The 13,389-nt window shown below is 41.3% G+C and overlaps 1 protein-coding gene across 5 annotated transcripts in view; it reads left to right on the forward strand.

The window, feature by feature from the left end:
- The window catches only part of IKZF2 (IKAROS family zinc finger 2), a gene marked incomplete at both ends in the record, with an annotated part of 104,533 nt that extends 102,450 nt beyond the window's left edge, over window positions 1-2,083 (forward strand). For all 5 annotated transcript variants that reach the window (XM_080347137.1, XM_080347138.1, XM_080347135.1 and 2 more), the window contains one exon: window positions 1,359-2,083. In XM_080347137.1, the coding sequence (XP_080203263.1) occupies window positions 1,359-2,083 (725 nt within the window). The remainder of the gene's footprint in view (window positions 1-1,358) is intronic.
- Window positions 2,084-13,389: the final 11,306 nt, after the last annotated feature.

Genomic DNA, 13,389 nt, shown 5'->3' on the forward strand with positions numbered 1-13,389 from the left:
TTGGCAAAAGGGGATAGAAGATTCTTGAGTTCTTTAATTCTTGTGTAGTCAAACCAGTTGTATGTAGTGATTCCTTGAATTTATTAGCTTACACTATTGAATTATGTACTGAGTTTATGTACTGGGTTTATGTACCGAGGCAGTGAAAAGTAGCAAAGGCAACCAACAGAAATTATTTGTCAGACTTTGTAAAATGAGTTTCAAAAGTTAACTGTTAACAACTAGCTAATATTTGTGTGTGTGAAGACGTATGTATATCTTGTATATCTTGTATCTCACACATAGTTATGCATATAACTTGTACTTGCACTCTAAGGCCATCCCTGGAAAAGCAGTGCTGCTGAGTCCTGATGTAACTCATGGTAAATGTGTTAACTTCAAAGGAGCGCTGTGCTAATCAGTGTGCCCTGTGCCTGGCATAATTTACCAGCATGTGGTTCTGGTTTCGCGTATCTGTAATGCCATTGATTTAGAAAGGTTACAAGGCTGTGAATTTAGATTCACATAGTGATGAATCAGCCAGCTTCATCATCATTATGTATTTATTTATCCTGTGTCAATGAAAGTTGCTTTTACTCTTTACCAGATGAAACTAAGCTATACAAGCATTTTCTCTATTTTTGTTTTCTTGCCTAAATAGACACTGGGGGACAAATGTCTTTTTTTTTTTCTCAGTTCAAAACATTGGGATAGGATCTTTTTCTTGAAGGAGAGAACTACAAAGACACTATAGCCTGAACCATTTTGCAGGTCAGCCCCCATTGCTCCTGTTACTTGTCCCATTCTGGGGCAGCATGCAGGGATTTTACATTTTTCCTTCTGACTGAAGGATTTACATGCTGTTGCTCTAAAGGTGACACTGTAGCAGCTCTCTGTACCTGTTCCTTATGTTTCTGACTACGCAGCCATGTTGTAAATGGTATGTATGAGACACCTCGGAGTGCAGGGGACATTGTGGCACTGCCTCTTTTAATTTTGGAAGAGTATGTCTGATGGCATAAGCCAGCGGAGCTTCATTGACCTCGATGGTTCAATCCCATTTTCTACCAGTTAACATGTATTTCCGAACTTGAAGCATGGGCACAGCCAGGCTTAGTGGAAGGTTTGGTATTGATCTGGAGGGTGCTGCAGCTGCATGTTTCATCTGGAACAAAAATTAAAAAGCTGTTGGTGAGGTTGCTGTTTTACCCATCTCAGGACAAAACTTTGTAGGAGGTCAGTAAACAAGTAGAAGGAGGCTAAGATTGGAAGGAATTTCACCCCAAGTGAGGGGTTTCCTGTCTCTTCCCACCCCTTTTGCAATGAAACCTTGGAGTGAATATGTTGTTTTTTCTCATTCATTTGCTCTTGTCCCTTAGGTGAAAAGCTCATGAGATTTGGCTATCCAGATATTCCCTTTGACATGAACCTCACCTATGAGAAGGAGGCTGAGCTGATGCAGTCTCACATGATGGACCAAGCCATCAACAATGCAATCACCTACCTTGGAGCTGAGGCACTTCACCCTCTGATGCAGCACACACCAAGCACAATTGCAGAGGTGGCCCCAGTCATCAGCTCGGCTTACGCTCAGGTCTATCATCCGAACAGGATAGAAAGGCCCATTAGCAGGGAAACGGCTGACAGTCACGAGAACAACATGGATGGCCCAATCTCCCTCATCAGACCAAAGAGTCGAACCCAGGATAGAGAGGGCTCCCCCAGCAATAGCTGCCTGGATTCTACTGACTCAGAGAGCAGCCACGAAGACCGCCAGTCCTACCAAGGAAACTCTGCCTTAAATCCCAAGAGAAAGCCAAGCCCGGCTTATATGAAGGAGGACGCCAAGGCTTTGGATGCCACAAAAGCTCCTAAGGGCTCTTTAAAGGATATCTACAAGGTCATCAATGGAGAAGGGGAGCAGATTAGGGCTTTCAAGTGCGAGCACTGTCGCGTCCTTTTCCTGGACCATGTCATGTACACCATCCACATGGGCTGCCATGGCTACCGGGACCCACTAGAGTGCAACATCTGTGGCTACCGAAGCCAGGACCGCTATGAGTTCTCGTCACACATAGTCCGAGGGGAGCACACATTCCACTAGGCCTTCTCATCCAAAGGGGACTCATATGAAGTAGAAGAACTGCACATGAAGAAATACTGCACTTACAATCCCACTTTTCCTCGGACATTGAGACGCCTATTTTGTTGTTGTTGCTGTTGTTGTTGGTGTTGTTTAATTATTATTAACCTTATTTTTTGTAGACCCAACCTCATTTGCTCTGCCCAGCTTAAGAATGGAAAGAAGGAAGGGAAGGGATAAAAGAGGGGTTAGTTGTTGCCATCACTTTTTGGTGAGTGACCTGCATCACTTTCTGTGGGAAATGAAAGGCAGTCTGTTTCTGTCTTACTCAGCTGTACATTGTGTCCTGTTTCGGGATCTCACTCAACCCTGCTAGGTGCTTTAAAGCCCCAACAAGATGCCACTCATTTGCAATTTCAGACAAATAGGTAGAAACTTTTCAGAGGAGAGCTTTTTTCAAACTTGTAGATACAGTATGGAGTTTCAGTGGCTGGAGGAGAAGGGAGGAACTTTATTCTGCAGAATGAACAATTATTTTTAAAGCAAAACTCTTAGGGTTTTAGGAGCATGAATAAAAGTCAATATTCCTTTCAAGATTACTTTCCAGGGTGAGCTTTTTTTGCTGGGATCAGTGTGTATTGCCCCTCTAGAATATAACAAAAAAAATAATTATGTCTTAACACTGTTCCACGTTACAGCAGTTTAGATTCATAAGTCTGAGGGCCTTCTGTGGTAAGTCTGAGGCTTTGTATTTTTATTTTCCTTAACTTATGAAGCACCTTTTTTTTAGAATTGTTGATTTGCTGTTACTCCATGCTTATGTGTTGACTCACTGGCTTCTTAGAGACCCTGGGAGCCTTACTTACTTAGTTGCACCCGATGTTTTAAGAAATAGCATTTAGAAATAACATTTAAACTTGCTTCTAGGACAGTAATTGACCTAGGAGTGGGTAAGAGAGTCTGTAGTTTACTCAAGAGGTTCTGCTGCTCTTCTGAAATAATTTTGTTTTAAAATTATGGATCTTATAATGACAGAAGTACTAGTAGCAAGGTGTTCTTTAAATATAATTAAATATTTCTATATACCTATAGAAATACTTTCTCATTCTATTATCACAGTGTTAAACTCTTGGCAACAGTCCAAGCTAAGACATGCAGCTGAGAAAACACTAGGAGCCAGGTCTTTGGCCAGCATTAATCCTCTTAGCTCCATTGAATTGGCTACATCAGGATTTGAGTCTTGACCATTTTTTTCATCTTGTTGACATCTTATTTGCTAATTTGCTGAACCAGCACCTTCCTTGGTTTTAAGTCATCAATTCTACTTTAATTTAGGGGTGGATGTGTTTGCTGATTTTGCTGGGTAGCCTTTGCTCTTGGAGAGCACAGAAGCCCTGCAAACAAACATCACATATGACCTTCTCTACTTCTTTAAAAAGTGATAGGTGGAGATGCAGGTGCTGTGCTTTGATTTGGATTTGCAGATTTCACTTTTATTCCTGATTTATTAATTTCACTCTAGGGAATACAGATGGAGAAACAAACTCCAGAGCAAGTCCTTGAACTACAGACTGGACAAGGGAAAAAAAAGTCTGTTTTGTTTCCATTCTTTCTCTCCCAATAAATAACAAAGCCAGCAACCACCCTGCAAGTTGCAGGTTGGATCAGTAAAAACTGGGCTTAAACCTACATGACAGATTGCCATCGAAACCCAACTGTTTGTACCAATCACAATTGAAATGTTGTTGTTTGGCAACAAGAACACAGCTTGAAAATGGAAAGATCTGCATGGGTTTAACCCCCTCTGTGCACGTGGTCTCCATGCGCTTGGTGAGACCTTTTCCAAAGTGTAAAGTTACTGAAGTATAAAAGAGAGAGCAAGATCAGGCCATAATGAGTTCCCATCTGCTCGCTTCAATCTGCATACTCAATGCATATGCCAGTTTGCTGTTCGTTTTGAGGGTACTGGGTTTTTTTCTTCTTCTCTTCCTAGACCTGGAGCATTTGAAAGTAGAAGCTGAGTGGTATTGATTGAAATCTTTTTATGGTGACATTCTTGGCAGCTAGAACCTGTGTTTAGAAAGGATACAGTAGATCATGGCCAGATTACCTGATGACTGCTTCCCAGCACTGAAATGCTATTAAGTAGGAGCTGGTAAAGTCTTGCAGTAGCCTATTAATTATAATACAATATGGAGAGAAATGTCATCTTGTGTAATGTGAGAGCTATCAAGGCTGGGAATATACGGGCTTTGGAGAGAGAGATTTAAAGACCTATTCCCAACATTGTTCTTAATGTCGTTGGGTTCCTCCCCCTCCTTCTTTCTTTGCCCTAATGCAGAGGAAACTCAGGCAAATGAACTGCTGCCGTCCTTCAAACCATTCTCATTTTCTCGTGCTTGGTGCAATCAGAGGAGTTTGTGCAGGAGAAAAAGGGGGAGATGCTGGAGGACATTGCTTTTATCCTGTACCACTGATTCTCTGCAGCTATGAAGGTTGGTCTAGGAGGCAGCTGGCTGTGTTCTGCATCAGGATGTGCTTGGAAATTCAGAAAAAGGGGCTTGCTTTTACAGCATACCTCAAAAAAGTGACTGTGTTTTCTGCTGAGGCAAGAAAAGGTGTTTTAAGGACAATGTGCAAATGGAAAGGTGCTGGGCCTAAAGTCCCTAGGCTTGCACAAGGCTCCAGAAAGACTTGTCCTGAGCCAGAGGGAAGGGTTGCTGGCTATCTCCTTTCAGTCTTGGGGGTACAACTTTCCATTCTCCCCTCTCTGGTCAGTGGAAATAAATGGACTGTGATTTCTTGGAACAGCTAGCACTAGGGAAAAAGTGCTCAAAAGATATGTCTGTGTTTGGGAAAGCACCACAGTACAGGAAAGGCAGAGAACCTCTTGTGTATCCACAAATTAGTTGGCTGCAATTTTATCTGCAGGTCATCAGTGTGCACTTTCATTCATTGGTACCTCCTGTAGCGTGTATTCTGTAGCTGTTCAAAAGGCCAGATGGGGAGGCTCAGTGTTTTTGTAGCTGATTTCAGTCAAGCCCAACTTCTTGTTCCAATGATAACATGTGAACTTTGCATGTGAGCACTGCCATGTCCTGGTATCACAGATACAGAGAGCTGGGGAGGCACTGGGGAGATGCTGGTTTAGTTATCTTCCAAAACCTGCATTTTTGGAGAGCCAGTAGCTGAAGCATTGCATTAATTTTTATCATCGATGTCTTTTTCTGAACAGTCACTGCAATTTTCCATCCTAGAGCTAGGGAAAGGTAGGTTAAATTCTAGTTCAAATTTTGAACAAAGTTTTGGAGTAGCATTTATTCACATTCACTTCCTACTGAAAATTATTGGATAGCTTTATATAAAATAGTTTGCCCCTACACATAAGTGTGCAAAATGGGACGTTGGAGATTTTTTTTTTTGCTTGCTTGCTCTCTGCAGATTTCTAAGAAAAGCTCTTGAGTTTTGCCGAGTTCATTAGTCATTCACAGTGTACTAGGAATTTCAGTAGAAAATCCTTGGCCTGCGGATCCATTCATTCTGAGTATTTGGTGTTGGAAATGGAACCTGGCTGATACTTATTGGACTCTCTTAAAATTCTTGGAATCAGATTTCCAGTTAAAAACATGCATTTGCAAATTTAGAATTGGCTTCCTATGAGCATTCCCCATTTTCATTAAAAAAAATGAAGCGCCATTTCGGCACACGTCCCTGCCAGTAAACCCTTTCACTTCTTTTTGCATCGAAATGGCAAGATTGTGACTCAGTTTAGAGTATTACAAGCCTATTAATTGAAATAGAAGTTTGACTGCTTATTCTACTCTTGGTATGATCCATATTCTTGGAGCAAAGGGCATTATCTATATATCTGCTGTTATGGCTAATGAATTTTACAGCCACCTCTCTTTGCAATCAGTTAGGAGTGCACATCAAAATATATAGCATTTTTCAGTAAAGCCAGCTCTTCACTCAGTAACTTATGGGATTAAAACAATTTTATTCTCCTTAAAAAGTGCTTCCATCTCTGATGTGATGTGAAAGGTGTCTAGACATTAACCTCTGTTGGTCAGTATTAGGAAGAAAGAATCTAAATTTGTTAGTTGGCCTAATTTTTTTTTTAATGGTAGTAGTTTCTACAATGTGAGGACACAGCTCACAAAGTAGCTATGTGGAACTAAAGTATATTTACTACAAGTTGAAGAAATCAACAATTTTAAGTTTCCAAATTTTTTTCTGTTTACAAGGGCATTCCTAAATTGGGGCTGTCAGGCAGAAGAGGAGGCCAGGAATTAAACCAAGCCCTTCAAAACTAGCCTTTAATAGGACATTTTTACTGTTGTCTAGGTCCTGAGCTGGCTTTTTCATATTTGAAAGAAGCCAGACAACGGACACTTCTTCATCCAAAAAGAAACTTTAGAGATAATTTGGGGAAAGGTGCTTATTTCAGCCAAGGACAGGGGCTGCAGTCGTAGCATTCCTTTGCTAGGTATAATAATATTCCTTAACTCTCGCTGTATATTTTAATATAACAAGGAGGCAGAAGGGAGGCTGCACTGAGACTGGAGTTACTTAAACTCAGTGTGAGGTTTTAGGAAAAGTGTTATCAAATTGGCTTTGAAGCTAGAAATTCACATCTTAGCTTGGCTTAGTATCATTTAAAACCAAGAGAGGATGGTAGTCATGGCCTGTGGTCTAGGGCAGCTGGGGATTTTGAGGAAGTATATTTTATATTTATATGGTACCATATAATTAGGTATATGCTTTATTGTATATGTGCCTTTTTCAAATGCGTTTTGGAAGTTTGTGGTGTTGTTCATGATATCCTACCATAACCCTTTCAGAATGCAGGGCAAAATCCAACCCAAAGTAAACATCCCTTCTCCCGCGGCAGATCCCACTCCTCTTCTGCACCCTCCTCGGCAGCTTGGCCCGGAGACAGGGACTGTCTTAGCACTTTGCTGGGAGATTTCCTGAACTCAGCTGGCTTTTGGGAGTGGGAAGGGCTGAAAATTACCCAAGCAAAGTGCATTCCAGCTATCCAGCCAGAGCTGGTCTCAGAGCTGGTCCCAACCAACACGGCAACCAGAGTGGCACCGGGACTCGCTGCAAGAGCCCCCAGCTGCACAGTGCTAGGGCAGCCATCTCCTGGCTTCTCCTCCACAGCTTTAAGTAAAGAACACTTGCAAATGGACTTTGCTGTGCTTTTAAGTTCCCACTGAGGAACAGGAGCAGACTTTAAAGCATCTGCCACTTGCTTCAATTGGAAAAAGAAATCCGGCAAGAACAAAAGTCTTTTGGAAATGGTCGCGCTGCTGCCACCCTAATAATTGATGTAGAGATTAGAGAAGCCCATCTGTAGAAGAGTCAATGGGGGTTTATTAGCTGTGAGGCTTTGGTGAAAATTGCAGTGTTGTTTCGGTACTTCCCCGGCAGGTTGGTGACCTAGTTTCAGCTGCAGTTATTTACCCTGCACAGGCGCAGTGTCTGAGGCTGCCGGCACGGGCACGGTGTGAAGCCCATGGCAGGGCAGGGGCCAGGCTGGTTCCTTGCACCTCTGCTGGGCTCTGGGCCCACCGCCATCACAGAGACTGTGCGGCAGGAGGAACTAGGTAAAAAAGAGACAGAATTTGCTTTGTAATAAATATATTTCCCATTGAGTTGTCCTGCAGGCCAAGGAGAACATCACTGGTTTCTAATTTAGCCTTGTACAACCATGCCTGGCAGTGCGTGATTTCTGTTCTTCTTCACTGAGACTCTGAAGTGAACAGGGGGCAGTCAGGAGGAGGTGGTAGCTGATGTTTTGCCATGCCGCACATTTAAGAGGCCAAGATAACTATGAATCTGGTATGTATTTACATCATCTGGCTTTTCAGTTGTTCGTGCAGACAAGCATTCTTGGTTCCTGTTTGCTTCCAGCCTTCGAAAAGGTGGTTATAAGTATGCTCATGTGGATCCTCATTTGGGAGGAGAACAGTCCGTGCTCGCTCCTTCTGTAAAAGCTTTTCCTTTACATACAAATCATGGGACCTAATTAATCAGTGGACAGAACTATCCATTTCAATAGATACATTGCTGTAGTAAAAACCTACTATTATCTACAGTTACAAAAGAAAAAAATTGTGATGTATTTACTAGCAGTATGTGAAGTACATTAACGGAGTGAATGGCAACAAAGCTGATCAGATCACGTGTTGAGAGGGGCTCGTATGATGTGTACTCGGTTTGCAGAAAGGCAGCAGCTTGACCCAAAGCTGGCGCTGATGCCTCCTTCCTGCACCAGGTATTGATTTTGGTGACTGCACTGCAGCCCAAGGAAGCATTTAAGCACATGATTAGCCTCCTGCCGTCCCTTCTGTCAGGTCTGGAAGCACACAGGAGCTTTGCAGTTGACCGTGTGCTTAATAATTACCAATATTTGCGAGATCAGGGCCTTATTTGCTATGTGGCACGGCAGCTCTGGTCCGGTCTTGGTCATCAGCACTCGCTGGCAGGGCTGTTCAGTGAAGATCTGTTTGTGTACAATTGTGTCGTAGCCTTAATCCCTTTCACCCGGCGGTACGGGAATACTGGTACCTCTAGTCTCTATTATCAATCATGGATAAATACGGTCGCCTTCTGCAAGGCGTGGTGGAGAGCACGACTCTGTTATTGGCACAATGAGGCCAGTTTGCAGTAAATCGGGCCATTTAGTTTTACCTCAAGTGACATCGAATAAGAAAAGCTTCTTGAAGGGGTAGAGGTCACTGAATCCCCTACTATGCACTTACTGGGATTTGACATTGCTTACTGGAAATGGATGTTCATTCCTGAACACACTGTAACAAGGGAAGGACTTTTTGGTTATTTTTGTAGTCGTTCAGATTCTGAAACTGTGATCAATTATTTGACGAATTGTCAAGTGTCCTCAGAGCTTGAACATGTTGGCTTCCTCTGCCATGTAGCAGTCTCCTCTGGTTTTCAGTGGTTTTCTCTTTCTTTCTCCCCCTTTTCCTTCTCTGAGCTTTAAGTCTGGGCCTGCTCCTATCTCCTGTAGCTTTGGGCTGTCTAGGAGTCTGGGGGTTTGTTTTGGGGGGTTTTTTTGTTCATTGGCTGTACAGTCTGTTTACATATTTTTGTACTCAAGTGTAGTTTTGTATTAAAAACAGGAAAAAGAAAAAAAGATAGTTGATTTGAGAAAAAAAAATTAAGGTACGTATTCTTTGTAACACTTTAAAGATCTAGGGTACCTTCTGAAGTGACTCCACAGTGATGTAATTATAATACTGTATATTTGCCTTCCTTTTTAGTTGGTTTTATTTTCTGGTTGTATTTTTTTTTTTCCTAAAATGTCTATCTTTTTATGAGAAACTGGAAACTTTTAATGCAAATGTTTAGAAAGATTTAAAATTGTAAAGTAAAAAAAAGTCATATAATTTTTTTTTTTTCTGTTGGAAGAAAATGCTTTAAAACAAGTTTTACTACTGTTGTATTCCAGGGTGGGGGTTACCAACCCCGGATTTGCTTCTTGTGCTTCATTCTTGGGTTTTGCTTTCTAAACACGCTCATTGCAGACATGGATGATTTGCTTATATTAGTTTAAAAAAAAAAATCGGCAACAAAACCACTTTTTTGGGTTCTTTTCTGTTCAAGTGCAATACTTTCCCTGACATCTTATTAATGTACGATGGTTTCTTTTTTCTTTCCTCAGTCCACACAAATCAGTGAAACAAAATGCTCTGTCTTAAATACATTGAAATATAAGGTTCAAGTAAGTCTGTAAATTAAGATTGTGACTGACAAAAGGTGAGCAACTGTAAGTTAAGGCTAAAGCCCTTACCTTAACTCCTGCTTTTATTTGACATTGAAACACATCCAGCGTATGAATTAAGGACATACCTGTTCTTGCCTCTTCCCTCCTTTTCTTTCTAATCACAGCTTTCTTTTTAAGAAAAGCACTTAATATTGATGTTTATTAAAAATAACAAAAAAAAAATCTTTTGGTCTGATCCAAAACCCCCTCAGTGGAGACTCTTATTAACTTTGATGATGGATTTTGGATTAGGCCTAACCTCTTAGCTAGGGCAAAACTCCCATTTACTCTAATGGGAGAGATTTGCCTGTGTAAGAATTACAGGACTCATGTCCTTTATCTACCTGAGAGACCAGAAAAGCTTCTTTAGAGTTGCCCTTGTCTTACATAAGTTTAATGGGACTTGTTTTACATATCATACATATTTATATATAGTGTATTTTTAATGCCTTCTCTCCCGCACCCCCCAATAGACTGAAGCCGCTGTTCTGTAAATATGTATTTAGGTACAGAATAAAATAAAAAAATCCCATGGAGATTTCTTTGAAAGGCAGTTACTGCGCATGCACAGTAGCCACTTTTGTCTTTTAAAATTATATTTAAGATATTTCTTTTTAATCATAGCAAAGGTGAGGAGACTGTATCCCGTTCTGATTGTTTGCCAAAATTATTTCCAAGACTCTTGTGTTTGCGTTCAAGAGGAAAAATGCATTCGGTGGGTGACTGTCATGGTTGCCCGTGGGTTCTCGTGCTCCTAGGGCCAAATTCTGGTAACCTCGCGTAGGATGTTGAGGTCCCCACATGAACGGGGCCCGCGCTGCGGCAGTGGGATCGGAGCAAAGCTCGCACCCTTTTGTGAGCGGGGTTTCAGGCCCTGGGCTCTGACCCCTTTGTCACAGCATCTTCCCTGACTCGTATGGAGTTGCACTCTGCCCAGTTCAGTGCTGTTGTTCTGAAGCAAGCCGGGTGAATAATCTGGCAAATGACCACTTGTCTCCCAGGTTACGATTGTTTTTTTCAGTTCTGCAACAGATGTTCTGAGCTCAAATTGAGGAATCTTTTAAATAAATAAATAAATGGAAATCAGAGTTTATTCCAAAAGCCAGTGAAGACAGTGGGAATTGTCCCCTTGCTTTACATGGTCATTGGAATGTCCCCTTACAAAAGGAGTTCAGAAATGATCACTATGACAGTGGTGCATGTGAGCAACCCTAATGTAAACCTGTACCCCCTCGCTAAAAAAGTTTTGCCGCTATAGACTGAACTATGGAACTTGTTATTATTTTTTTTTCTTCTTAGTATACATGCATACATATGGTTCCACATCTGTATGTGTGTACTCTGTACATGTGTGAGTGTTGTACAGCCACGTGAGAGTGTGAATCTGTATGTGTGTATAAATAAAAGAAGCTGCAGAAACTTTGTAATACTTTGTGAAAAGGATTATATTATAAAGGTTTGTACTGTCTTGAGTGCACAGCTACTGGAATAAATGTAGGGAATCTCAGGAACAAGCATATAATTTGTCCAAGAATTATTTCTTCTCAGAAGTGTAAGTGCAGTTTTTAATTCTGTATATTATTTAATATTTTACCAATAAAAATAAACTTCTGACATGAAAGGGTTTTCCATTCAAGCTTTCTGGAAACACTGGTGTATGCATACATTTTTCTTTCTTGCAGCAGGAAAACACACATGGCAATTCGGCACCTCAAAGGAATCGCATTTCTGCCCAATAAGGAATCCTATTAATAAACTAGAGACTGCATGCGTTATGAATTGGGGTTATGAATGCAGGTTACGAGACTGGTGAACTGGGTGCAGATCCATTTCAGTATCCCTTGAAGCTAATGACATTCTTTTCATCAGCTTCAGTGTGAAATTAGAGAAGTATTCCCCCTAAGGTCCTACTATGTAAAATTGTGGCATTGGTTACCTGCCACTTGGTCTACCATGAAATGAGTTAGTGGCCCGAGGTCCAACTTTTTCTGGAAAATACTTGCACCACGTAAAAAATTCCTTTGAACCCTTCCCTCCCCAAGCTTTTTTGGCTGAGTTCTCTGTTGTATCCAGAGACGATCTTCCCAGTAGGGATTTATTGGGTAGTTCACATTGCCTAACTTGTTCTTTCTTTCGTAACTCAGCTATCAATCTGGTAGCATTCAAGGTACAAACTCTCCGGAATAAAAAGAAGATCTCATGAAGCTTCGTAAGTTGTTTGTTGTTTGTTTTAAGAACTGCTTGTAAAATCTTGGTTAAAGATTGACCAGCCTCTCCCCATAATAAAACTGTTCATCATTGACATGATAATGGAAACTCCTTCAGATATCATCTGAATAAAACTTGATCTTCCTTTAAGTCATGTTTGGTGAATGTTGTCTCTGAGGAGTGCTTCTGTCAGATAAGCAGAATTTCTCATTTTCTTTCACTCGGGATTGCCAGATTACCGGTTTTGCTTCAAAAAGACCCAAGATTCAGCTAATGGGACAGTATAAATATTTAATGCATAGAGGAGAAATCACGTTGTGCCATTGTAAGACAAAAGTGACTGGCTTGACCGACTCAAGGTCCTGTCCCTAAACTTCCTGAAGATGGTCATCCTCTTGTCATTGGCTTCAGATGAGGATCTGAGAAGATGGGGGGAGAGCTCATAGGCAAAATCTAAAGAACGGGTAATCATTAAGGCTGCTGAGTCATTTGCAGGAGAGAGATTCTGTGTATGGCCTCATGTTATTATTGATAAGAGTCTTAGGAATCTCCTGGCTGTGATTCAGGGCCAGCGTGTTTTCAGTGCTTGTTGAAGTGTCTGGGTGAGAGTCACACCATGGTACACCATCTCTAGATCACCCTGTCAGCAGCTGCAAACACAGGGCAGGTTGACCTTACCCCTTCAACTCTATCCAAGCATCAGGGAATTGTGTCTGATCCTTCCCCTGCATCATTTTTTTCTGGGTAACCCTCACTCTGTTGAAAATAGCTTTTTCCTGCTTTACAGAAACAGAGACTTAAAAATTACTCCGGAGACCAATGTCTGAGTATGCTGTCATCATCGAGTCTTCATTTGGTCTATGGGAGGCGAGTGGTTTCAAAATTTTTCACAGTTTTCTCTCTTACTGGATCAAATGATGTAATGACAATGGGTCTTTTGAACTGCAACATCAGCCTTCAATCTCATAGCCAGGTAAGCGACCTGCCTGTCCAGCGCCTTGGTGGTAAGCCAAAATTCCCCTTGTCACCAACAATCAATGACAACACAAGTGAATTCTGAGCAGTGTCTTCTGACAAATGCCTTCGGTAACTTTACCAAAACCAATATAATTTTGCCAGTTAATAAAGAGTTGTTTCCTGGATTTTGCTTCTATAGTGTGAATACTCCTATTTTTATGCAGTAATTTGAAGAAATTGCTGAAGCTTCATCTGAGGGTAAATTTGTGTTTTTAAAACGTGGTGAATCAAAATAAGCTTTTCTCCATCTCCGTGCGCAGATGTCAAACCCCAGCCCTCCAGTGAATCATTTCCCACCAAGACACCACAAAGT

The sequence above is a fragment of the Nesoenas mayeri genome, assembly GCF_963082525.1.
Source record: "Nesoenas mayeri genome assembly, chromosome: 6".
NCBI lineage: Eukaryota > Metazoa > Chordata > Aves > Columbiformes > Columbidae > Nesoenas > Nesoenas mayeri.